The sequence below is a fragment of the Bos indicus x Bos taurus genome, chromosome 19, assembly GCF_003369695.1.
Source record: "Bos indicus x Bos taurus breed Angus x Brahman F1 hybrid chromosome 19, Bos_hybrid_MaternalHap_v2.0, whole genome shotgun sequence".
Lineage (NCBI taxonomy): Eukaryota > Metazoa > Chordata > Mammalia > Artiodactyla > Bovidae > Bos > Bos indicus x Bos taurus.
In genome coordinates, this window is record NC_040094.1 from 23,775,947 (window position 1) to 23,800,855 (window position 24,909).

A 24,909-nucleotide genomic window follows, 5' to 3' on the forward strand; every position below is an offset into this window, starting at 1 on the left:
GGGTTTTTTTCCCCAGTCTTTTTGTCAGGAGTGTTAAAGACCCCACATCAGCACTGCTGGCAAATCGTAAACAAATTATTATACCTAAAGTAAGCTACAAGGATATGTTACTCAACACTGGGAATATAGCCAATATTTTATAATTACAATTTAAAAATTGTGAGTCACTATAGTGTACAAGTGTAACATAAAACATTGTACATCAACTGTACTTCAATTAAAAAATCATAAATAAAACCACTAAAGTACTAAAAAAATGTAGAAGATTATTTTACTGATTTTAAGGTAGAAAAGGCTTTTCCATCTTTCCATTACACATGACATTAAACCCAGAAGTCAAAAAGAAAAAGACTTGTCTAAATTTAAATTTTTAATTTCTGTAGGGAAAAGGAGAAAGAAACTATAAACAGCATTGGAAGACCAATCACAAACTGTGCAAAGAATTAATATCCTTGATATAAAGTCACTTATAAATCAATGAGAAAAAGATGACCATCTCAATTGAAAATTGGGGAAAGAATACAACCAGTGAGGGGCGGGTGGAAAGAAAAAAAAAAGAATATAACCAAATCATCTACAGGAAAAAGTACTAATAACTGACAAAGATATGAAAAGAAGTTTGGTCTTAGAATAATCATAGAGATTCACTCTAAAAAAGTTTTTCTAATGTGGGCCATTTTTAAAGTCTTTATTGGAGAAGGAAATGACAACCCACCCCAGTATTCTTGCCCAGAGAATCCCATGGACAGAGGAACCTGGTGGGCTGCAGTCCATGGGGTCGCAAAGAGTGGAACATGACTGAGTGATTAAACAACAGTTGAATCTGTTACAGTATTGCTTCTGTTTTATGTTTTGGCCCCAAAGCATGTGGGATCTTGGCTCCCTGAGCAAGGATCAAACCCACACCCCCTGCTTGGAAGGTGAAGTCTCAACCATTGGACCACCAGGCAAGTCCCAGAAATTCACATTTTAATGATACTATTTTTTTCATTTTTTTAGTGATTCCATTATATATATATGTGTTTGGTTTTTTTTTTTGAGTCATGGAGCAAAGCATGTGGCATCTTAGTTCCTTAATGAAGGATCAAACCCATGCCCCATGCAGTCCACTGGATCACCAGAAAGCTCCATATATGTATATATGGAGTTATATATTTTTATTGTGGTTTATTACAGTTATATCTTTCTCACTGTAGTTTATTACAAGATATTGAATATAGTTCCCTGTGCTATATAGTAGGTCCTTGTTTATTATCTATTAATATTTTATATATGTTAATCCCATACTCCTAAGTTATTCCTCCCTCCTCCTTTGGTAACCATAATTTTGTTTTTTATGTCTGTGAGTCTATTTCTGTTTAGTAGATAAGTTCATTCATATCATTTTTTAAAATTCTGCATATAAAGTGATCTCATTATATTTGACTTACTTCGTATGATAATCTCTAGGTCCATCCATGTTGCTGCAAATGGCAATATTTCATTCTTTCTTATGGCTGAGTGATATTTCATTGTGTATGTAGACATATCTTTACCCATTCATCTGTTGATGGATACTTACGTTGCTTCCATGCCGTGGATATTATAAATAGTGCTGCTATGAACACTGGCTGCATGAATGATGTTTTTTAAATCATTCATATCAAAATATCATTTTTTTGAGTTAAAAACCTCAAATAAAAAACTTTTATCTGGGGAATTCCCTGGTGGTTCAGTGCTTAGGACTTCATGCTTTCACGGCTGAGGGCCCAGGTTCAGTCCCTGGATGGGGAACTAACCCACAAGCTGCATGACATGGCCAAAAAAAAAAAAATCTCACAAAAACAAAACACTTATCTGTACAAAGAGTTTGACATTTTAAGAAGCTTTAACATGTTATTGCCTTAGAGATTTTTTGTGTTGTGCTAAAATAATAATGAGATTCCACCTCTAACCTATCAGATTGGGTATGGGGAAACAGATACCAATATAATTTATGAGAACATAAAGCCATTCAGCTCTTTTTGGGGGGCCATTTGGAGTAAATACTCAAATGTTTAATATTGTTACCCCATAACCCAGCAATTCCACTTCTAGGAATCTCTTCTACAAAAAAAACAGCACTAATACAAAAAGAAATGTAGACCAAGTTGGCTACTGCATCATTTATTGGATCAAAATAATTAGAAACAACCACATCCCCATAGGTAGGGGATGGCTTAAATAACCTGTGTTATTTCCCCATGATGGAATCCCATTTTTTATAAAAAGAGGTAGTTTTATATTAACTAACATCAAAACATAGCCAGGATATATTGTTAAGAAAAATAGCAAACTGCAGAATGAGACGCTCTTCTGTTTTCATGCGTGCAGAAAAGCATCTGAAACGAAGCACCTAAACTGTTCCTGAGCTTCTCTACCCACTGGGACAGAGGGGTTTGATCTTTGTTTCCTGTCTGGGCAATGCAAATACGTGAGGAAAGAATTCAGGACTAGACCAACAGGCATTCCATGAAAATTGAGTCTGGCCCCTCCCTCATCCCACAGAATCCCTTGAGGAGAAGGGAAATCTGATTTTTACTCTAGACGTGTCTATAATGTTAGTACCTTTTATTTATTTTTAAACTTTTATTTATCTTTGGCTGTGCTAGATCTTCAGTGCTGCACAGGCTTTTCTCTAGTGGTGGTGAGCAGGGGCTCCTCTGGGTGCTGTGCGAGCGCTTCTCGTTGCGGGGGCTTCTCAGGGGCTCCTCTGGGTGCTGTGCGCGCGCTTCTCGTTGCGGTGGCTTCTCTTATTGGGGAGCACAGGCTCTAGGGCACGTGGGCTTTGCTCTGCAGCACGTGGCACTTCCCAGACCAGTGACCGAACTCGTGTCTCCTGCCTTTGCAGGCAGATTCTTGACCACTGAACCACTAGGGCAGCCCAGTACTTTTTAACAAACAACGTTGCTTGTTATAATTTTAAAAATTCAACCTAGTGAGAGAAGTAAAAAAGAATGTAGGAAATTTGGAAATTATGTGTAAATTTAAGAAAATATCTGCCACACTCTCATCTCCCAGAGAAAAATGCAGTGTGATGCCTTCCTCTCAAATGTTTTTTACGCACATCCATCTTTTTTATTTCTTTAAAGAATATTTATTTATTCGGTTATGTCAGGTCTTAGTAGCAGCACATGGAATCCAGAGTGGGCAGGCTTCAGTAGTTGCTGCATTCTGGCTCTCTAGTTGTGGTCCGAGGGCTTTGTTGCTCTGAAGGATGTGGGATCTTATAGGTCTCTGACCAGGAATGGAACCCGAGTCCCCTGCATTGCAAGGCGGAACCACTGGACCACCAGGGAAGTCCCCCTCACGTCTTTTTTTTTAAGTCTATAAAACAGTCACAAAATAAACACAAAATGGAAGAATTCTAAACATGTATTCTGAGGCCAAAAGGAATGAAATTTGTAAAAAAGGAAACATGATTTACATGTAACAGGATAGCATGAACAAGCTCCCATATTCTTACACAACCTGATTTAGTTGGTTGTTTAGGAACCTTTCATAAGGAATATCTCTTTAATCTTTTATCATCCAACAGTTTGGTTGTTTCCCATTTCAGAAAAATGTCTTGCAAATGAAGGAAAGAAGAGACTGGGGCTAAACAGAGCCCAGGACAACAGAGAAAAAGTCCCTGCAGTCATCTCTTCCCCGTTCCTGACCCCATTCGGTGGGGTCTCTGCCCAGGCCTTCCAGACCCACTCCCAGAGCTCGGCTAGGACCCAGAGCCACCTGGCCTCCAGCACTGACATTTCCCAGTGAAAGTGCAAGGGGGCATGTCTTTCTGGCCCTGGGATCTTTTCCCAGCACAAAACAATCTGATAGGGGCAATCTGAGGCCTAAGCCCCATCCACCATCTTCCCACTCATGAAATTCAAGATCCTCAGGGTTCCAGTGGCCCAGAGATGGGTACGACATTTTCATACTGGGGCTCTTCCTGCCCTTCCTTGTCAGCCACCTTCTGGGGATCCTGTACTAGGGAGCCATCCTCAGGGGCCAGCTCCTGGCCACCCTCTGAGCTCTTGATGCCGCCCCCCAGGCTCCTGGCCCCTTCCTCTGACCCAGTCCCTGAAGACTCCAAGGCCCCAGTCAGCTCCTCCTTCATGGCTGAGCTGGGGCTCTGATTGGCAGAGCCAGAGTCTAGCCTGGGGCTGTCCTTGTTCCGACTCAGGGCCCGACGTGGAGGCTTAGGAATGGCACTCTTGACCTTGGGTTCTGCCTGGCCTTTCTGGAAGCTACCAAAACGGCGGAGGACAGACCGGACGGGGCCCTCAGGTCCCCGGGGTGTCCCTGCCAACATGTAGATCGTGGTGACAGAGCCTGAGCTTTCCTGGACACTGCCCTCGATGGCTTCCACACGCTCAGCCACTGTCCGGCCACCAAGTGGGAGCCGGCGGCGACCAACAGCTGAATCCCTGGGGCTGGCAGTACCAGGAGGGGCCCCATCTGTTTCCACTTGAGGGCCTGTGGACTCCTCAGTCTCCTGGCTTTCAGGACCTGGCTGGGTCCCCCGGGAGAGCCTCTTGGGCTTTCGGAGAGGGCTGGACAGCTCCCCGGAGCCTCGGCGACTCTGTGGTGCGAACTTGGTGCCTTCAGCAAAGGAGACTGATGGCCGCTTGGCCCTAGCGAGGCTGGAAGTGCGCGGGATGGCAAACGGCGTGGAGGCATCCTCAGGGGGAGGGAAGGGACTTCCAGCCAGGCTGGCCTCTGAGGATTCCGCTGGGACCGCAGGGACCATCCCTGGCAGAGGAGACAGAAGTGCTTGACTGAAGCTGGGCTGGGCTCCCCAATCCATTTTACTTACCCAGCTCAGCATCTTTTGGGAGGCCCCCAAAATGGAGCAAGGGAGAGGGTGAGGATGCAGAGAGCCTGGGGAAAGGGCTATTCAGGCAGAGGCTGCTGCCGCTACCCTCTGTTCCCACTGTTCTCCCCGACTTTGTGATAATGCCACACTCCAACCACGCTGAAACTCTCTCGGTGCCACGTGGCCATATCCTTCTTACTTACTGCCTTTTGTGTACACTGTTCCCTCTTCCTGAAATGTCACTGCCATTTCTCCCTGTCCCTGGGCTAACTCCTACTGATTCTGCCAGATTCAACTCCAATACCACGAACACCGAGACATCATCTCTGACCCCTGTCACCCCTGACATGCTGGATTACTAGCACCTACTCGCATGGCCCCCATGAAAGCATGTATCACTCTGTCCTACCACCCACTGTCTCGTAGACTATACGCTTGCGCAGGGCAGGCATCTCTCTTGTTCTCGACTGCATCCCACAGCCAAGAACCGTGATGGGCAGAGTGGGTGCCTGCTACACGTCTGCTGAAGGAATAAAGAAGAGGGTGTGATGAGCAGGCTGGCTCAGGGGCAGGAGGCTGTTTGGGGGCTACCTTCTTGGGGTGGCACGCAATAGGCAGGACCCTCATCCTCTTCTCCAGACTCGGAATCCGAAGAGAAGGAGTCGTCCGAAGCCCAGCCAGCGGAGGGCGGCTCGATGAAGCTGTGGTTGAAGGGGATCTCCGGGTCGTGGTGCGAGACTGCGGGGGAGGGGCTCCAGGTCAAGTGCAGCACCCGAGGGGACACCTTGACCCTTGGCAACCCTTGACCTTCAGCACCCACTTACCTGTCACCCAGGGAAGCTTGTGGCTGCTCAGGGGACCACAGGGCAGTGCAGAGCCCAGGCTGGAGGTCAGGGCCCCCCAGACCCGCAGCTTCATCCTGGACATGGCGGTTCCATCTCTCACCGGCCTGAGGGCAAGGGAGAGTGGTCAGTGTGGGAGAGCCCTGACTAGGGCAGGAGAAAAGGGCCAGGACCATTCTGACTCCACGGCTCATGTGACAAAGTGACCGTGTCTACCTCAGTTACTCTCTGTGACTACAGAGTAAAACCCAAACCGAGATCTGGAGAGAGAGAGAGATTGACCCCGAGATCCAGGCCTGACACAGACGGCAGCATGGCTCCAGAGTCACAAGGTGGCCAATCTGGCTCTGATTTAGCCTCTCTGGGCCTCAACTTCCTCATTTGTAAAATGGGGACAACGACTCCTATCTATCAGAGCTTTTTTTCAGGACCCAGCATAGCACCACCTACACAGAGGACTGCCCCCAAATGCAGCTCTGTGTGATTATCATCTTCGCTGAGCCCCAGCTCACTGATCTTTCTGGAAGTGACACCACCTCTGGGAAGCTCCCCCTTGTCCCCACCCCCAAGCTGGAAGCAACTGCTTCACTCATTGCCATTCCTCAGACAGACTGTGCACGCGTCCTGGTTCCTGAGTGAAGGACTTCTCCTTTTCCCTGAGAACTAGGTCCCCAGGGTAGGGCCTTCTAGGCCTGCTGCTCTGATGATGCCCCCACAGACAAGAGGGGCATGCTCAAGAGGTAGTGAGTGAACTAACAGCACACCAGACAAAACAGAGTCCAGAAAATGGCACGGGCTTCATGCAGGCCAGTGACTAGCAGGGTCACCTTGGGTCTGTGTCCTCCTGGGAATTAAGAAGGCAAATCCCCTGTCCCCAAGTGCCTTGCTCAAAACCTCCGTCCACACTGCTCTGAGCTTCCAAGGGGCCGAGAAGTATGAAGAGGTTTCATAAAGGAACAAAGCTCTTGTGCAAAGAGTGTTCCCCGCAGCAGCCCCCCAGCTTCAATCCCTCCTCGCCTCTCCTTTTCTCAGAAAACCACGCTCTCTGCTGAAGCCTTGCACAGGCTTTCACGGCACTCTCCCTTCACGTCTCTTTGCCTCCCCGCCCAGAGCTATCCTGCTGCTTCTGCCTTCTGCCAGCCTGGTGCCTGCTCCCCCACACCCCCCACCCCTGGAAGCATCTGAGGAGGGCAGGTGGCTGACCTGGTGTCTCCAGGCCACGGCCATGGCCAGCTACCTCATTACCTCTGACCTACATGTGTGACAAGGTCAGCCTATCTCCATCCCAGAAAGGAAACCATAGATACCACCTTGCTTCCACCCATGGCCTGAGCTGTGGGGTCGGGAAGACAGGGGCCTGTGTTCACCTGTCCTTGGGGTCCAGCCGGGCAGCCCAGCAGCAGCAGGCACAGCAGGCGATGGCCAGGAGCAGCAGCAGCAGAGGAACGAGGATGCCCGCAATGAGGGCAGCGTCCTGACTATGCGATCCTAGGGAGGGCGGGGATGGACACGTATTCAGGGCCTTCTTGTCTCCCGCACATCATGTCTCCTCTCTAGCTCTGCATTGCCTTCTCCCCAGAATCTCCCACCTGTGGGGCCCTCCCCTTCTTCTGAGAGATGTAGACTTAGCTCAGCTTGGAGGCCCCCTCCTCCAGCCAGCCTCCCTGCTGATCTTTCCCTTCCTGATGGTCCACGGCCCGTTCCACAAACTCTTGCCCCAATTCTCAGGCCTGATGAGACACCCCAGTGTCCAGCCCTGTGTACCCATTTCCTGCGTGCTAGCCTGTTTTCTCAGGGGACCAGGGCTCTAACCTGTCTTTGGGGAGCTCCAAAGCACCCATACAGATTTCAGGTAGAGAGAGCATATCTGAAGTGGGCTTAGCCTTTCTAGCAAGTAAGGAAGTCCCAGAGCTTGTGTCGAGGGCCATTCTTTCATGATTTCCCTGGCAGACCAGTGGTTAAGACTCCGAGCTTCCACTGCATGGGGCGTGGGTTTGATCCCTGGTCAGGGAACTAAGATCCCACATATCACACAGTACAGCCGAAAAAAAAAAAAGGCCACCCTTCCCCCAGCTACTTCACCCTGTACTCTTTGTTCCAGCTTACCCAGCTGGCAGGCCCCAGAGACAGGGTCGCAGTTTCCCTCTGGACATTCGCAGGGAACAGAGCAGTTGTTTCCATGGAAGCCAGATGGACACGAAGTATTGCAGCTTTGGGGGGACAGGGGAGATAAGCGGGAGGCTGGCTGAGAAGGCATAGAGGTGGGCAGGGGAAGGTAGATTTCTGGGCACTGCTCCCCACCCCCTGCCACACAGACTTCCCCTGAAGGATGCCCAGCCAGACTCCTCTGACCTCTGAGCCACATTCTAAGCACCCCACCCCTGGCAGTGTTTAAAATAATCCCTTAGCTCCTAAGCCCATCTTCCAGAGAGACCATCCACAAACTGCCCCCTGGCTCCCAGGCCCCCCAGGGTGCAAGCCTCAGGCAGGGTCCACCTCTCACGATCTTCATTCCATGTCCACTTGGCGCTATCATTGAAATAAGCAGGATGCCAGTGGAATCCAGACTTCCTCGAGTTTAGACGTCTGGGCAAGGCCCAGCCCCGCCCTAACTCTCTGGGCCTGGGTCCTCTCCTCTGTAAAATGAAATCTCTGCCAGTTAATACTCTCTTCTGTCCCACAGGTGGGAGAACCTGACATTGGCGACACTGACATCCCCAGGTGGCTCAGTGGCAAAGAATCTGCTGCCAAGGCAGGAGGTGCAGGAGATCCCTGGGTTGGGAAGATCCCTTGGAGACGGAAATGGCAACCTGCTCTAGTGTTCTTGCCTGGGAAATCCCATGGACAGAGGGGTCTGGCAGGCTACATACAGTCCATGGGGTCACACAGAGTCAGACACGACTGAGCTGGTTCTACTTCTACTACTGAGCCCCCTTTGGAAGATGCAGACCCCACAACCAGAGGAATACCTTCCTAGTTATGAGTATGCTGGGTGGGCGGTGGAGAAGCCCAGGCAGGGAAGTTTAGGGAGCAGACTGCACAGAGGCCTGACCTAGGCCCCTCCTCCTCCCAGTCCTCACCTGGGCCCCCAGTAGCCAGCGTTGCAGACACACTCCCCTGTCACAGCATCACAGGCCCCCTGGACACAGGTGGGGCAGGTAGAGCCGCAACCCTCCCCAAAGGTGCCAATCAGGCAGGGGTCTTCACACCTGAGGTGAGGGGAGACTCAGAATGGAGAGCAAGGCCAGCCTGACCTCCCCCCCAGGGCCCCACCTATCTTCCCCCATACTTCTAGATTTAGAGACCCAAGCGTCTACACATTCAGCAGTGAAGCTCAGGTGCAAGCAGGGCCTTGAATCTGAGGTCAGACCCAATAGGTGACGGACTATAGATCCCTGGAGGGAGATAAGGGTGGGAAGCCTGAGTAGTGGGGGGCCTGCCCAGGGCCCCATCATCACCCATGTTTCCTGCCTTAGTTTTCACCCAGAGGTGGGCCCCATGGGGTTGTGTGACTATATGCTTGGAAGAGGGGGCAGCTTTCCAAGAGGGAGCAGCTGGGGCAAGCATTTAGAAGGAAGGTATACCTCTCCCTGAGCAGCTGGCCCCTCACCTGGGCCCCCGCCAGCCAGGCTCACAGCGCTGACAGTGACCGGTGTCTGGCTGACAGGCCTCTCCAAGCCGGCAGTGGGGGCACTGCTGGCTACAGTTCTCGCCAAAGGTGCCAGGAGGGCAGGGCTGATGGCACTGGGTCCCGTTCCAGCCCGGCTTGCAGGCCTCGCAGCTGCCTGTGTCTGCAGAGCACGGCTTATTCTGCTTGCAGTGGCCACAGCTGGGAAGAGAAGGAGTCCAGGGAGCCCTGGGAGGTGGACGGATGTCGCACCCACCCAGGCCTCCAGGGTCTAGAGAGCATCTTGGTTCCAGCAGGGCCATTCAGGCAGGTCTGAGCCTCAGTTTCCCCATGTTGTACAACAAAGAGGCTGGACAGACTATCTCTGAGGCTCTAGTAGGATTCCAGCCCTTTCCTAACCACCTCCCCATTCTGAGCCCCATCCTTCGCTGGATCCCAGGGTCCCCAGGAGTTCCCAGCCCAGCCAGGGAAACCAAGTTACCACCCCAAGCTCTGCCTCCCTTCTGCCCAGGGTTTCCTTCCTCCCCCTTCCCCTTCTTCCCTTCCACCCTTGCCACCTCAGAGGTCTGGCATGAACAGGCCTCACTAGTTTAGCTCCTTTCCCATTTTGTGCTTTATAAAAAGGCATCAAGTGCAGGTTTTCACCACTAGCATTTTATCTTTAGATTTTTTTAAGGTTTACTGGGTTATCATTGACATACAGCACTATTATGAATTCAAAGTGTGCAGCGTAATGACCTCATATATATAGTGTGAAATGATTACCATGAAAAGTCTAGTGAACACCCATCATCTCATATGGATACCAAAAAATAAAGTTTTTTTTTTTTCCCCTTGTGACGAGAACTCTCAGGATCTACTCTTTTAACAACTTTTCCACTAAGGCTTATCTTATCTTAATATCGCCTTCATCCTTATTTGAACTTTCTCCCTCCAGAGACTTAATTATCTAGGATCATGCGCTTGGATCAGACTCGTTAGTGGGAGAAGGGGAGTTCATAAAATCAATTTAACAGATCCTGACCAGAATTAAAAAAGGGAGAACAGAAAACATTTGGGTGTATATATATGCGTGTGTGTGTGTGTGTTGTCAGCTTAATTTTTTTACTTCAGTTAATATATTGCCCATCATATACATGTATGATATATATGTATATCATATGTATAAATAAACAAATAAATGGACCATAAAGAAAGCTGAGAACCGAAGAATTGATGCTTCTGAATTGTGGTGTTGGAGAAGACTCTTGAGAGACCCTCAGTCCTAAAGGAAATCAGTCCTGAATAGTCACTGGAAAGACTGAGGCTGAAGCTAAAGCTCCAAGCCTTGGGCCACCTGATGCGAAGAACTGACTCACTGGAAAAGACCCTGATGCTGGGGAAGATTGAAGGCAGGAGGAGAAGGGGATGACAGTGGATGAGATGGTTGGATGTCATCACCGACTCCATGGACATGAGTTCGAGCAAGCTCTGGGAATTGGTGATGTACAGGGAGGCCTGGCCTGCTGCAGTCCATGGGGTTGCCAAGAGTCGGACACGACTGAGCGACTGAATTGAATTGAATACATATATGATGGAATGTAAAACGTTTCTTAAAGTGGGTGGACCTGGTCAAAGTTTGAAAGACCCTGAGTGGCAGAGAGACCCTGCAGTAGTCCTTTTGCCACGCGATTCGTTATGTTTCTTTTGTCCTATTTCTATGGCTTGCTAGGAGTATTCTGTTTAACAGTAACCAGATGAACCTACCTAGATAGCACATTGAAAAGCAGAGACATTACTTTGCCAACAAAGGTCCGTCTAGTCAAGGCTATGGTTTTTCCAGTGGTCATGTACGGATGTGAGAATTGGACTGTGAAGAAAGCTGGGTGCCGAAGAAATGATGCTTTTGAACTGTGGTGTTGGAGAAGACTCTTGAGAATCCCTTGGACTGCAAGGAGATCCAACCAGTCCATTCTAAAGGAGATCAGCCCTGGATGTTCTTTGGAAGGAATGATGCTAAAGCTGAAACTCCAATACTTTGGCCACCTCATGGGAAGAGTTGACTCATTGGAAAAGACTCTGATGCTGGGAGGGATTGGGGGCAGGAGGAGAAGGGGACGACAGAGGATGAGATGGCTGGATGGCATCACTGACCCGATGAACTTAAGTTTGAGTGAACTCCAGAGATGGTGATGGACAGGGAGGCCTGGCGTGCTGTGATTCATGGGGTCGCAAAGAGTCGGACACGACTGAGCGACTGAACTGACTGACTGAAACACATGAAAGTGGTGGGCGAGGGGGACTTAGGGGCACCGAGGGTCTCTTTGCCCTCTTTCACCCCACCCTTGTCTGTTTCTGCGCAACCTTCTCCCAGCGCCCCGGCCTCCCCTCTCATTCTCTCCTGTTCCTTCGCACGCCCTCCTCCCTCCCTTCTCACCCTGGCTCACCTGTCGCGGCACCGGAGCCCGTACTGGCCGGCGGGGCAGGGCAGCTCGCAACGCACGCCTTGGAAGCCGGGCGGGCAGGAGCACTGGCCGGAGACAGCGCTGCAGCGGCCGCGCACGCACTCGCACGGCTGTCGGCACTCGGGGCCCCACCAGCCCGGCCGGCAGGCGCAGCGGCCCGACTCCTGCGCGCACGGCGAGCCGTGGCAGGCGCAGCGGAAGCTGCAGCGGCGGCCCCACCAGCCTGGCTCGCACAGGCAGGAGCCGGTGGCCTGATCGCACCGCGCCGCCGCGGGGTTGCACTGGCACGGGCGGCGGCACGTGGGCGACCACCAGCCGGGCTCGCAGCGGCATGCGCCGGTCTCGGGGTTGCAGCGGCCGTGGGGACCGCAGGCGCACGGAAACTCGCAGCGGTCGCCCCATCGGTCAGGTTGGCAGTGGCACACGCCGGTGGCCGGTTCGCACTGGCCGTGCGGGTGGCAGGCGCAGACCTCCCTGCAGTCGGGGCCCCAGTACTGGCCCGGGCAGCCTGCGACAGGGCAAGGGGGGACGGAAGAGGGTCAGCGGGCTCGGGGCCGGGCACGGATGCTCGCCGCACGCCCCCTTGTGTGCCAGGAGGGACCCTCCAAGAGCCCGGGACAGCCTGTCCCCCTGGGGCACAGCTCACTTCCTGCCCCCGACTCTGAACCATAAGGCTCCTTAAGTACTGGCCAGCCTCCCACTTCCACATTCCTGAACACACTTAAGAGTGGGAAAGGGGCCGGTCTAGAGCCACACGAAGTGGGTGGGCCTGCATTCGGGCCCCTCCTCCCTCTCTTTGGGTTCCCCCCACCCCCAACTGTGTCTCTCCAGGCCTGGAGGCTGCCCTTGGGGTAGCCACACACCCTCAGCGTCTCCTCTCAACCCCAACCCGTGGCGGCTGGCTACCCTCTGGCTAAACTGCCCACCAACCACTTTGCCAAGTCCCTCTTTGTGCCAGAGAAGGTGGACACTCCAGTCACCCTCCAGACTGGCATAAGGTGTATGAGACTGAGAGCGCATTCATTTTGCAGTTGACCGGAATCTCCAGCATCTTTCAGAAAGTTGAAAGGGAAGATGAACAGCCCAGAACTGAACCTGTGGGAGGACTTTAAGGATGGCGTAGAAACCAGATGACTCCGGGCATCCCCAGGAGTGCGTCACTTCCTGTCTCCGGACCTCAGTTTCCTCAGCAAAGCTTGGAGGGACTCTGGCCCTGCTCTTGTAAGATTACTTTGCTACCTGCTTCACCTCCCCTCTCCCCCAGTCCTGTCCGGCCCCTTTATCCTTCAGGAGACACTCAGGACTCACGGGAGTTGCACTGGGCTCCAAAGAATCCAGGTTTGCACCGACAGAGGCCTGGTTTCACACATACCTCGTCTTCCCGGCAGGCATCCAGCCCCTCGCAGATGGCTGAAAAACACCCCACCCAGGTTGGAAGGACAGGGGTGTGGCCAGGGGACACTCTGTCCCTCTCACTGGCTCCCGCCGCCCCTGCCTCCCTCAAGGGCTATTTCCTCAGGGGCGGGGGGTTGGGTCACAGGAGGGACCCTGGCACAAGGGCTCAGGAGGGCAAACAGACCCCAGGGTGGGTAGGAAGGAAGGGTCACTGGGCTCTGTCCTCCTTTATCCTCCAGTGGCGGGTGGGGTGGGGTGGGTGGGACCATCCTGGCTACTCACGGATGGTGCATTCTCGATCTTTCCGCCTCCAGCCTGGGCAGCACTGGAGCTCAGCAGAGGGACTGTGGGGCAGAGAGGGGTCAGCTGGGGGGGCAGCCTGGCCCTGCAGGTGGATCACTGTCACTGGCCTCAGCCCCATCTGGTAGGGCTGGCCAAGGTTTCACAGCCCCACGTCCGCAAACCCTTTCCGCTCTGTCCCTAGCCATCCCACCGCTTCCAGGCTGTCCCCGAGCCCCTCCTGCTTTAGCCCCTCTTTCTTCATGTCCTCTTCCCCCTCATCAGACTCCCACAAGACCCACCTGCTGGCCTTGCAGACGTGCCGCCCCCCGGCGTCCAGCTCAGACCCTGGGGCCCCCAGAGCCTCGAGCAGCAACAGAGGGAACAGCAGCCCCAGCCCCATGGCGGCCAGTGCAGCGGGAGGGCTTGGGTCAGTCTGGCCCCCACAGCGCCCAACCCCCTTCCTACTTCCTCCCCAGGCTTTTCCTGAGGAAACCAGGCTAGAGGGGCGGGCTGCCATGAGGCACCTCCCTGAGACAGTGGGCAGGCGCTGAGATGCAGACACCAGAATAGTGAAAGGAAAAGGGAAGGCCAATGGTGAGGGCTGAGTAGAGGCTTCTGGGCTGGTCTGAATCTGGAGCCGGCAGGAAGATGAGGCTGTAAGTTCCGGATCCCAGGACAGGCGAGCGGGTGAGCCATGGGAATCCATTAGATCACATTCCCCAAGGAAAGTCGGAGAGGGGAGAAGGCCCCCCCACCAGTGACAACCAAGGGGCCATCCTGGCAGAGCTGGGCAGGGGCGGATCACCGGCAGACAGACGTGGAGCTGTTTCTGGCTATCACGGGCAGTTGCTTTATTCCAACAGCTTAGGCCATCTGTACAAACAGCTGGGAGGAGGGCAGTTAGCTCTCCATTTCACAGACGGGGAAACTGAAACTCAGAGAAGCAGCACTTCTATCTGGCCCCCAAGGCTTGGCACAGAGGTATAGGAAGGACAGCATATTAAAAAGCAGAGACATTACTTTGCCAACAAAGGTCTATCTAGTCAAAGCTATGGTTTTTCCAGTAGTCATGTTTGGATGTGAGAGTTGGAAAATAAAGAATTGATGCTTTTGAACTGTGGTGTTGGACAAGACTCGTGAGAGTCCCCTGGACTGCAAGGAGATCCAACCAGTCCAACCTAAAGGAGATCAGTCCTGGGTGTTCATTGGAAGGACTGATGCTGAAGCTGAAACTCCAATAATTTGACCACCTGATGGGAAGAACTTACTCATCGGAAAAGACCCTAATGCTGCGAAAGATTGAAGGCAGGAGGAGAAGGGGACAAGAGAGGATGAGATGGTTGGATGGCATCACTGACTCAATGGACATAAGTTTGAGTAAACTCTGGGATGGACAGGGAGGCCTGGTGTGCTGCAGTCCATGGGGTTGCAAAGAGTCGGTCACCACTGAGCAACTGAACTGAACTGATAGGAAAGAAAGTAGGCTGAGCTCCCATCAGACTCGGACCAGGATTAGAGAAGAGCCAGGGAGGAAGGCAGGGAAGGAGGGAGCCTGGTCCTTTGAGGTCACACATCCAACCACAGACAGACTCCAAAGTCAGGCCTCTGGGGCAGCTGAGACTCCAGACAAAGATGTTCATTGAGAGCACAGCAGGACCCGTCAGGAGTCGGGGGCTGTCGGCCTGCCCACCGGCTCCTGGTGGGGTGGCTGCAGGGTCTCCTCTCCTCCTTGTAGCTGGCTGGGAGCCACACGGCTGGTCTCAGTCCCAGGGGCCTCTGCTTCACCCCGATACCACTGGCCAAAGCTGGGGGGAGACCAAGAGGTGTTTTGAGCCTGGCTGCCAGGGAGGTCAAGGACAGGGGCTGAGGGCAGCAGAGGGTGCTGTAAAAAGGGGACCCAGAGCAAGAAAGGGCAGCATGAGACAGGGGGCGGTAAAGGGGCCACCAGAGGAGCAAGAGGGGATGGGCATGCTACTTGCTTGGGGCAGCAGGAGGGAAGATGGGCCCCTCCACCCTCCACCCCTACCACATTCGTCCTTCCCTTCGTCAACATACAAACTCTGTATTCTGGACTCAGGGGCTGGGGGTTCAGAATGGTCTCCCTTATCGCTGGAGAGCAGGAGCCATGAGCCATCCTCATCGTCACTGAGGCAGAGAAGAGTGAAGAGAGGAGAGAAGACGTGAGGGTCCTTTATCAAGGCCCTGAGGGCCAAGGGGAGTCCGCTATGTTCAGCCTTCTGTGCAGCCCCCAGGAGCAGGAAGGGGAGGACAGAGCGACCTTGGGGCCCCCAAAGCTGGAGTGAAGGAAACTGAATCACTTTGCTGTATGCCTGAAACTGTCACACAACACTGTTAATCCACGATACGCCAACATAAAATAAAAAGTTAAAAAAAGAAAGCTGGAGAGAAGGAAAATCTGGGCAGACAGAGGACATCTTGAGGCTTTTCTTTTCTAGCCAGATACATAGCAGGCCGTGGACAGGCCTGCAGCTACAGCCTTACCTTTACCTGCCTGAGAACAAACAGATGCAGCCAAGACAAGAAACCAAAGAAACCGAAAACCGACTGTGGAGAAGCAGAGTCAGGATGTGCAGCAAACAGGGCAGGTAGGAGCAGCTGTGATCCAGTGAGAAGGCGGTGGGTTCAGCACGGCAGGCTTGGGGGGGTGGGGTGACCAGGTCAGGTTAGCAGGTTCCAGAGGTGGCTAAGCTAGGTGACAAGCACAGTCTGAGGCAATGGGTTCAGAAGGTGACTAGGCTCAGTGGGAATGGAGGCCAGGACTTACCTGCTCTCTGCTTCCTCTGGAGTCCCTAACATTTTGGCCTTAATCTTCTTCCGCTGCTTTTTGACAGCTACCTTCATGGCTTCGAGCAGAAGCCCAGGGACCCGGTGGTCTGTGAGCAGCTCCCTACGGAGGAGGAGGAAGGGCAGAGACAAAGCGGTGGGGATGCTAAGAATAGGTCTCGACTCAAGTACCTGTGCATGTTGTTCCCCCTTTTGGGAACACTCTGCCTTGCTAACTCCTCTGCCCCTGAGCTTAGGTGTCACCCCTCCTGGGAGTACTTCCCTGACAGCCGCTGCTGCTGACCCTCAGCACTGGCCCTCCCCCGTGTGGAAGAAGATCCAGGAGGGCAGGGACTATGTGACTCACGTCCTCCAGTGCCCAGCATGGTGCCTGGCACACGACACCGTGGACGTATCAACCACTCAAAGAATGAGGCGGGTGAACCGAGGCCAGGGAACAGGTGCTCCTGGCGCCCCCGAGCCTCCGGGCCCTGCCCAGCGCCCTCACCGCTGAAAGTAGGCCAGCTCCTCCTTCAGCAGGAACACGTTGGCTTTGAGCTCATTCCGCTCCTGAAGGATCTGCTGAACCTCCTCTCGACTGAAGCTGCACTGCCCTGCCTTGGCGGGGAGCCCTGGCGGCAGTGGGGCATCCGCCTGTGGAAGGACAGGCTTGGTCAGGGGGCGCCTCGGTTGGACAGGGACGCGAGAGGACTGGCAGGGAGCCTCGGGAGGCCAGGGCGCTACCATGGGTGCCAGGCCGGGGCTCTGGCTGAGAGTAGGGGCGGAGGCCGGCTGGGGGCGCACACTCGTAACCACCTTCTAGCTAGCCTGTTGGCCCTGCTACGCAACACAGCAAAACTTTCCCGAGTGCCCACCGAGAGCCGGACCGGTCCCTCACTGGGCACTCACCGGGTCCTCGGGGGTCCCCGGGGCTCTTGTGCCCGCGGCCGCCCACTCGGACTCCCGCCTCTGTTCGCACCCGGGGCCCGCGGCCTGGCCCTGCACCGGCTCTGGAGGCGGCTCCACGGCCGCTTCGCGCCGCTGCTCTCGTTCGCTCTCGCGGTCCCGCGCGGCGCGTAGCTGGGTTTGTACCGCGGCCAATTTCTGCCGCAACTCCGCATTCACCAGCAGGAGGCGCTGCAGCTGCTCCTGCAACTGTGGGCGGAGCCAAGGGACTGGTGGGCGGGGCGCCTGAGGGCCTGCAGGGCCCCGCCCCCCGCACGTTGCCCCGCCCCGCCCTCACCGCCTCGGTCTCCTGGCTGCGCTGCAGCAGGTCGCGGTTGTACGCCCGGAGTTCGTCCCGCTGGCGGTCGGTCACCTCCTTGAGCTGCCGCAGCAGAGCGCGCTCCTCTGAGGAAGGGGCGTTCTCAGCGGCGGGCCCGCGAGAGGGGGAGTCCTGAGCCGCCCCGACCACGGAGCTCCGCAGGCCCGCACTCACCCTGTGGTCCAGAGCGCAGCTCTCTGCGGAGGCGCTCGTTCTCTTCTCGCAGCCGCCGCAGCTCGAGTTCCGCCTGCTGCGCGGATACCTGCAGCTGGGGAGGCCGCGCTGTTAAGGTCAGCCCCCGCTGGCCCAGGCGGGCGGCTGGGGAAGGGCGCCGTGACTTACCGAGTCCGGGGTGGGCCCCACGGCCGCCTTTTCCAGGAGCTCCAGCGCCTGCACCACCAGTGGCACGAGTCCGGCTGCGGCCTCCGGCCCGAAGCGGCGCGCCAGCTCCTGCAGCTCAGCGCCCAGGGCCCCCGCTAGGTGGTACACGAGCTCCGCGGCTGTCCCCGATCCCGCGGCCACCGGAGGCCCGCAGCCATGCGCCCCAGGCACCGCCCTTCTGGGCTCCATGTCCCCCGAAGGCGACCAGGGCTGTGACACCCTCCTCCCCCAACTGAGGCAGGAAAAAGCCAATCAGCCCCGGCCCAGGAATCGGCTTAGGACAGTAGAGGGCGGGGTAGAAGCGACAAGGGAGGAGCGATTCAGGGAAAAGGCTGGAAGAGTCTCAGGGCCCTGGACCCTGTCCTGTTAAAGCCCCCAAGGTCACAGGAAGTAGGACCTTCCGGCCAGGAGTCCAGGAGCTGAGGCCCAGGGCTGTAAGTGGTCACTTTTGTCAAGCCCTCCCCAGTGTCCACACCAGGCTCCACCCCTGTGTCTAGAGTCATGGGGCCTGACTTGGCTGCCAACTCTCCAGCCAAGAGGTGAGAGGTAGGCGGGCTGTCACTGACCTCAGCCAGCGGCAGCCAACTGTCCAGCCGTGTGCCTATTTCCAGGACAGGCTGAGAGTGACACAAAGCTTAAGGGGCTAAGCTGGGCTCTGCAGCTACAGAGAACAAGCCGGGAGCTTCTACACTCAAAATAGTGACTGCTCCAAGAGATGCTGAAAAGCGGTGAAGGTTTACAAGTATTTGGGGGAAAACTGGCAAACGTGGTCATAGCAGCAGGGGTGTGAAAGCCCAACTTTCCTTCAGCTCACTGAGCTTAGAGGACATTTATCCCCACAGCTCCGAACAGGGGGCCTCAAGGTTCAGTACAGCAGCTTGCTGTGAACACGTCCAGCCTCTGCCATCCCTCCACCCAGAATCTGAGCTCAGGGGAAAAAAAGCTTCAAAACCTCCTATTTATACAAAATTTATTATTATACTTTTTCACAATTACAAGTCACCAGGGGTCAACAACATCACAAGCACAGAAGAGAGGAAAAAGGGGCCAAGCTGCTGAATGTCACCAGCTTGTCTGTGGGGCCACAGGCTCTAGCCTTGACCAGAAGGCTGGAGCAAAAGGTGAGGAGACGACTACGCATAGAGGTCCTCTCGGTCCGCAGAGTAGACCTCGCCCTCCTGCAGGAGAGCGAAGTTGAGGAAGTGGGAGGGCCGGTGCACCTCGTGGTAGAACTCTTTGGGGTTTGCCAGCTGCAGCTCGTACTTCATGTTGGGATCATGCCGGACACCTTGGAGTAGAAGGAAGAGGCCAACATTGACAAGGTCCACCTGCCTCACCCAGCCTGGGTCCCTGGGCCATCTCTAAACCAGAATCTGGGCCCAAGTGCTAAGGCTGGTGGCCTAACCTCATCCCCACTTTCCTGTGCACCCCTGCCCGCAGCCCACACCCTGCCCCACATACCCATGAAGTTGTAGTTCCACGAGGACTGGGCAGGCACCATAAAGAAGCCAAGGAAGCGATCCGACAGTAGCATCTGGACCCTCTCGTAGTGCGAGGGTAGGTAGCCTTTGGGGTTGTTGCCCTTGTCTGTGTTCTGGCGGCCCCATTCATAGCCACTGGGGGTCAGCTTGTAGGCTGTCAGGGTGCAGGAGCCTGGTGTGAAGCTGGAAGAGGAATGAGGACAGAGTAAGAGCTCAGGCCACCATTCTGGGCCCTGGCCCGCAAAGCCTCCCATCACCCTTCCTTCAAAGGGGGCGCAAGCCCACCTGCAGGTGATGATAATGGTCTTCTCGCCATCCCAAGATGGGTTGTCAGCCATGATTTTGGCATGGGTGGTGACATCCTGGGGTGACAGCTGAGGAGACTCGTTGGGCTGAGTGTGGATCCAACCTAAGGGTTCCATCTCCTATAGGAAGAGCAGTGGAAAGCTCTTTAGGGCCCAGGAATCCCACCCATGAGAGTAAAACCTCTGCCTTCCCTCCACCACCCCGAGAGCAGGATGCCACAGCTCTCCCACTTCCTCCGCTAACCTTGAGGTACTCGTGCTGGGGCAGCTGGCCAGGCAGGTGCACAGTCTGATGAGTGCCCCACTGTGGTACCATCACGATGCAGCGGATCTCCTTCACCTGGGGGTTATCTGGTGGGCTCACCCCATACAGGTAACCTGCAATCTGGAGACAAGGGGGTCAGGAACCAAAGAGATTCTTAGTACCAGCTTAAGTCCCTTCTCCAGGAACAAGGTCAGAGTTCCCCAAAATGTGGCCAGAATCTCCTGCATCAAAAAAGCCTGGGGGTGCTTATTCAAAATGTTAAACATGGACCTCATCTCAGATTTAATCACATCAGAATCTTGAGTGGGGTCCAGGAATCAGCATTGCTCACACATTCCCCAGTTGATTATTTAAGTATTTAAGTACAGTATCCATAAATGAGCACACAAGCACACAGCTCAGGCATTCAACAAGCTGTACCCATCTTTAAACCCAGCACTCCGCAGCACTTTTTCCACCTTCGGTTTCTCCTCAAAACTACCTTCAAACTTTTTGCCCAATCTTTTAGTTATCTTTTATTTCTTCTAGTTATCTTTTATTTCTTCCTGTTTTTGTCTTTTGTGGTACTCTTTGTCACACACAAGTTAATCATTTTGATGATGGTTTTGTGTTATATATCTTATTTAAGATTATTCCATCACTAAGACAATAAATATTTTCTTCTAATACTCTACTAGAGTTTAGTATTTTACATCCAGATTTTTATTCCACCTGGATTTTACTTCTGTAAGTGCCACAAAGTAGGAATCAAGTCTTCCTTTGCTGATTATTCCAATATCATAAAACACACTTAATCCCACAGAGGAAGTGGAATCCTCAAGTGATACAACTGATTTATTGTATACACATGAATCTGTTTCTGACTATATAATACTTCTTTCCAATAACTTCTAGGCCAATCACACATTCTCCTCTCAATTACCATAGCTTTATAATGCTTTGGTATCTGGTGGGGGCCAAAACCTTCTTCCCTGTTTTGGCTATCCTTACATATACTTTACTCATCCATGAATTTCAAAACCATCACCTCCAGTTCTAGGAAATCTCAGGTGAGTTTTAGGCTCATAAATGCTTAGTACACACTGTGGCCTAGTTGGACAAACATACTCACTTGGGCCCGAAGGTCAGATATGCAGATAAACTTCTTAAGCACGTTCTTGGGAAGGATATAGGTGTACCCAGTCTCCTTGATGTCATCAGATGAAACATAGATGTGATTGGTCCTTAGGTGCAGGTTGGCGGCAGAGATGGCCCTAAACACAGGCAGGGAATGTTGGCATTTCTCAACTCAAGCACCTCACGCGGCACCAGCAGGCCTTCCCATCCCCACCCGTCTTGCCCCGTGCACTACCTGACCCTCCATTCAGTCTTAGAGGAGAAAGTCTGGGTCTCGTAGTTGCTGGTGGTAGAGGTGATTATTTCGTCACCATGCTTATTGACAGTGCGAGTCTGGGTTGCAGTCAGCTGCGACTGTTCCTTGGTCTGCTTCTCAATCTCAGCAATCTGCTGCCGCTGCTGTGATGGTGCTGAGATCTCCATCCCCAGGATGATGTCCCGAATTTCTGACTGTGTCAGCGATGCCACATTCACACTGTGGGGATAGTGTGAGTCACACCACAATGATCCCTTCCCTTGGTCACTTATGCCCCTAACTGCAAGCATGTTAACTGGGTGAGAAACGGAGCCCATGTGTACCCTGACCCCTGACAATCCTAAGTGATACTTATACAGCAAGTGTGAAGTGGAAATACACTAATATGGATCAGATTTGTCATATCCCAGGCTGACCCAATGCCTGTACACCTTTTGACCATGCTCAAACCAGATTTAGCAACCACACGTCCCACTCTACCTCAACAAAAAGTGCCCTGAAACTGGAAAAACTTTCAAAAACGAAAATCCTGAAACAAGTTCTCAATCAGAGTTGACACATCAGTCACCCTTACCAGTGTCTGGAAATCTATGGACATTTTTGGTTGCAAAAATGACAGGGAAAGAGAAAAAAAGGAACGTGTGTGTGTGTTTTATTACCTGTGCTACTGTGGGGTCTGGGATGTGAGAACTTCGTGTGTGTGTGTGTGTGTGTGTGAGACGAGCGGTGGTACTGAGGGGTCTGGGATGTGAGAAGTCCCTGGACTGCATGGACAGTAAAGAAACACCCTGCTCAAAATGGCAACAGTGCCTCTGCTGAGGAACAGTGCCCAAGAGTCAGCTTGAGCCCTGAGACATGGACACTTCCTGTACTATCAGAAGACACTGCCTTACAGGCATCTCCACGACAATTTCCTGAGAATCGTCTCGGCTTAAAATGTTTCGAAAATCCCAGAAACCATATACTGAGCCGCCCGTTTCACCCCCGGCGGCTCTCCTCTGTAGCCCCCACCCCTGCTCACTTGTTTTTCTTGCCGTAGTCAGCCAAGATAAGGTCCTTGAGCTGCACCTCCACCTTGATCCACTCCTCGTCGGTCAGAGTGGGCCAGATGTGGTGCGGCTCTGTGATCGTGGTCTTGTCCGGCTTCAGGATCACCTTCGCGCGGTCGTTGTTTACGTGCAGGGCGCGCAGGATCAGGATGAGGCGGGAGAAGGCCTAGGGAGGTATGGCGGCACGTGAGGTCAGCAACGGACGCTCTTCCCTCTCCTCCAGCCCACCCCTTCGGACACTAACCCCTAAGGGGGCCCCCTCACCACAGGCAGGGCACTGGCCCATTCACAGGTGGATGAGGTGAAAATAAGCCCCCAAGAGGCCTGTGAGAAAGCTAAGGCACAGGACTTTCTTGTGACCCCAAACCCACTCTTCTCAGAGTGACGCTCCCAGCAAGGTGGTTTCATACCGTGTAAGATGAGATAGTCTTGAGCCAGTCGTCATAGAGGTTAAAGAGAACCATCTGTGGCTCAGTGGCTTTAAGGATGAGATCCCCAAACTTCTCCACCTTGAGGCAAGCCTGGAAGGGGAGCTGGAGCTCTGATCCTTTAATCACAATATTGGGGAAGTCCAGCAAGTGCACCTGAGATGAGATCAAGTCCAAGTTTAGAAACAGAGCCAGCAGGTCTCAGCCCTCTTTCCTTCTACCTCATTCACCACTTCTCACCTCCAGTGGATCCAGCATGCCTTTCCTAGTGACAATGATCTGCTTGGGCTGCTCCTCCACGGGCAGAGATCGGATTAGGGCAGCCACCTCCTCAGCTGTCTTCCATTTAGCCAACTGATAAACAAGAGAGGAGGACAGGGAAACTCAGTCTCCGCCCTCCCAGGTCAGATAAAACAGAACATCCCAGTCTCGAAACACTTATCCTTACCCTATGTTTCTACTGTATGCTACGAACTGTTAGGTACTCAAGAGCTATAGAAAAAATGTCCAATTGTCTTGCCCCAAAGGATGTTTCAACCTAGCTGGCCAGACAAAACTCACACAAGCTAGTGTTTGATTATACACACACTATGTCAGGGACAAAAGAAATTAAGGCTAAAGGTCACAAAATGTTGCACAAAGAAAGAAGTCTTGAGGAATGAGTAAGACAGTGATTAACAGAGCTAAGAGAAGAGTTCATGCTAGCAAAGCCACAGAGGCGGAGATGTTCACCAGGGTTTGGGATACCAGGATCCTGGACTGACTGCCAGAGGGCACATGCTACAGAGGACGAGAAACTGTGGCTGGACAAATGACAGCCTACCTAGATATGAAGTACCTAGAAAACCAAAGCGTTAACTCAGCAAGACGTAAGGGGTTACCAAAGGCGTTGAGGTAGAGATGCGGAGAAATCGACATTTTAAGTGTGTGCTCCCTTTAGAAAGATGATTTTTCATAGCCCTCTTCAAGATAGGTTAGAGACAAAAGATTCATGAAGCAGAGAGCCCAGTTAGTAGGTGATGATGGACCTCAATTATTCTTGGACTTCTTACAAGAAGAACACTTCCCAAGTTAAGTAATTCAGGGGGAAAAGTGTAAATGAGATACCCTCAAACTTGCAAAGACAGAAATAGGGAGATTCTCTCTCACACATCCACCCAATAACAAAGAATAAGAGGCAGCAAGGTTCTACAGCCTCTCTACCCTTTAACAGGCTCACCTGTCCCAAACGCTTCTGTCCAGCCCACACAGATGTGTGAATTATCTTGAGAAAAAGCTGCCCTGTGCGTGGGTTGAAGATGAAGATGGCCCCATTGATGGGCTTGGTGGTCAAGTTCCCTTCAAAGGTCTAAAGAATGATTACATCAGTTAGCACAGTCTAGACACAATCAGCCTTCCTTCCTTCCAGTATGCACACACTTGTCCAGTCACCCTCCCACAGGCATATACAAAGCCCCACACCCTCACGTGCGTCTAACTCTCACCTTATGGATAGTCACTCTGTAGACATTAGTGTCATCCACAAACCAGATAATCTGGTTGGAGAAGAGCTCACCGTAGTTCTGAGAGGACAGATAGGGCTCAGTGGGCTCCGATGAATAGAGCTGCAGCCCCTTACGGATCCGTTCACGTAACACATACAAGGCAGGATTTGCCTTCATGATCTTGGCCATGGCCTGCTGTATGAGAGGCTTGCTGCCAGGGAACCAGTTTCCATAGGCACTGTGAAGGGGAAAGAGGCAAGAAAGATTAAGACCAGACTAGAAGTCCCAGGAACAAGGCAAAATGCAACTACAGAGGAAGAAAAGACTGTTCGCCAGGCTGAGATGAAAGTGTCTGCTCATGTACACAGAGGCGAGGAAGAGTCAGTGACCCAGATGAGCAAACCGGCAAACCTCAGCCTCACCTGGGCAAACCAAAAAGCACATGCATACTGAAGTATGGGGTGGGGGTGGGGGTGGGGGACGAATTAGGAGGCTGATAATAACATGTATACACTACTGTATATAAAACAGATAAATAACAGAGACCTAATGTATAGCACAGATAACACAAGACGGTGTAATAACCTATATGGAATCTGAATCTGAAGAAAAACTGCTATAGGTATAACTAAGTCACTTTGCTCTGCACCTGACATTAACACAACACTGTAAATCAACTATCATTC

General features: G+C 52.7%; 3 protein-coding genes across 5 annotated transcripts in view; all 3 read right to left on the reverse strand.

Moving 5' to 3' along the window:
• Nucleotides 1-3,092: 3,092 nt before the first annotated feature.
• Nucleotides 3,093-14,576, reverse strand: SCARF1 (scavenger receptor class F member 1). Of its 2 annotated transcripts, none has more exons than XM_027517106.1 (11): nucleotides 13,710-14,576; nucleotides 13,411-13,472; nucleotides 13,042-13,143; nucleotides 11,716-12,241; nucleotides 9,272-9,490; nucleotides 8,742-8,870; nucleotides 7,768-7,871; nucleotides 7,029-7,149; nucleotides 5,644-5,768; nucleotides 5,411-5,520; nucleotides 3,093-4,755 (listed from the first exon to the last, which is right to left on the reverse strand). In XM_027517106.1, the coding sequence occupies exons 1-11, from the start codon at nucleotides 14,114-14,116 to the stop codon at nucleotides 4,183-4,185; spliced, it is 2,478 nt and encodes an 825-aa protein (XP_027372907.1). In that variant the 5' UTR covers nucleotides 14,117-14,576; the 3' UTR covers nucleotides 3,093-4,182. The 2 variants fall into 2 exon arrangements, with proteins under 2 accessions (XP_027372907.1, XP_027372906.1); XM_027517105.1 differs by having other exon boundaries at nucleotides 5,411-5,557.
• A 230-nt stretch (nucleotides 14,577-14,806) lies between these two features.
• Nucleotides 14,807-18,300, reverse strand: RILP (Rab interacting lysosomal protein). Of its 2 annotated transcripts, XM_027517107.1 has the most exons (8): nucleotides 17,801-18,291; nucleotides 17,633-17,726; nucleotides 17,438-17,544; nucleotides 17,104-17,349; nucleotides 16,703-16,848; nucleotides 16,196-16,318; nucleotides 15,466-15,555; nucleotides 14,807-15,215 (listed from the first exon to the last, which is right to left on the reverse strand). In XM_027517107.1, exons 1-8 carry the CDS (start codon nucleotides 18,026-18,028, stop codon nucleotides 15,071-15,073), a joined length of 1,179 nt encoding a protein of 392 aa, XP_027372908.1. In that variant the 5' UTR covers nucleotides 18,029-18,291; the 3' UTR covers nucleotides 14,807-15,070. The 2 variants fall into 2 exon arrangements, with proteins under 2 accessions (XP_027372908.1, XP_027372909.1); XM_027517108.1 differs by lacking the exons at nucleotides 14,807-15,215; nucleotides 15,466-15,555 and adding an exon at nucleotides 15,562-16,119 and having other exon boundaries at nucleotides 17,801-18,300.
• A 492-nt stretch (nucleotides 18,301-18,792) lies between these two features.
• The window catches only part of PRPF8 (pre-mRNA processing factor 8), a 32,676-nt gene continuing 26,559 nt past the window's right edge, over nucleotides 18,793-24,909 (reverse strand). The window contains exons 33-43 of the mRNA XM_027519408.1: nucleotides 24,224-24,461; nucleotides 23,959-24,087; nucleotides 22,980-23,093; nucleotides 22,722-22,895; nucleotides 22,284-22,477; nucleotides 21,242-21,481; nucleotides 21,002-21,143; nucleotides 19,870-20,010; nucleotides 19,606-19,745; nucleotides 19,301-19,503; nucleotides 18,793-19,127 (exon numbers count right to left, since the gene is read on the reverse strand). Coding sequence (XP_027375209.1) covers nucleotides 18,973-19,127; nucleotides 19,301-19,503; nucleotides 19,606-19,745; nucleotides 19,870-20,010; nucleotides 21,002-21,143; nucleotides 21,242-21,481; nucleotides 22,284-22,477; nucleotides 22,722-22,895; nucleotides 22,980-23,093; nucleotides 23,959-24,087; nucleotides 24,224-24,461 — 1,870 coding nt within the window. The 3' untranslated portion in view covers nucleotides 18,793-18,972. The remainder of the gene's footprint in view (nucleotides 19,128-19,300; nucleotides 19,504-19,605; nucleotides 19,746-19,869; nucleotides 20,011-21,001; nucleotides 21,144-21,241; nucleotides 21,482-22,283; nucleotides 22,478-22,721; nucleotides 22,896-22,979; nucleotides 23,094-23,958; nucleotides 24,088-24,223; nucleotides 24,462-24,909) is intronic.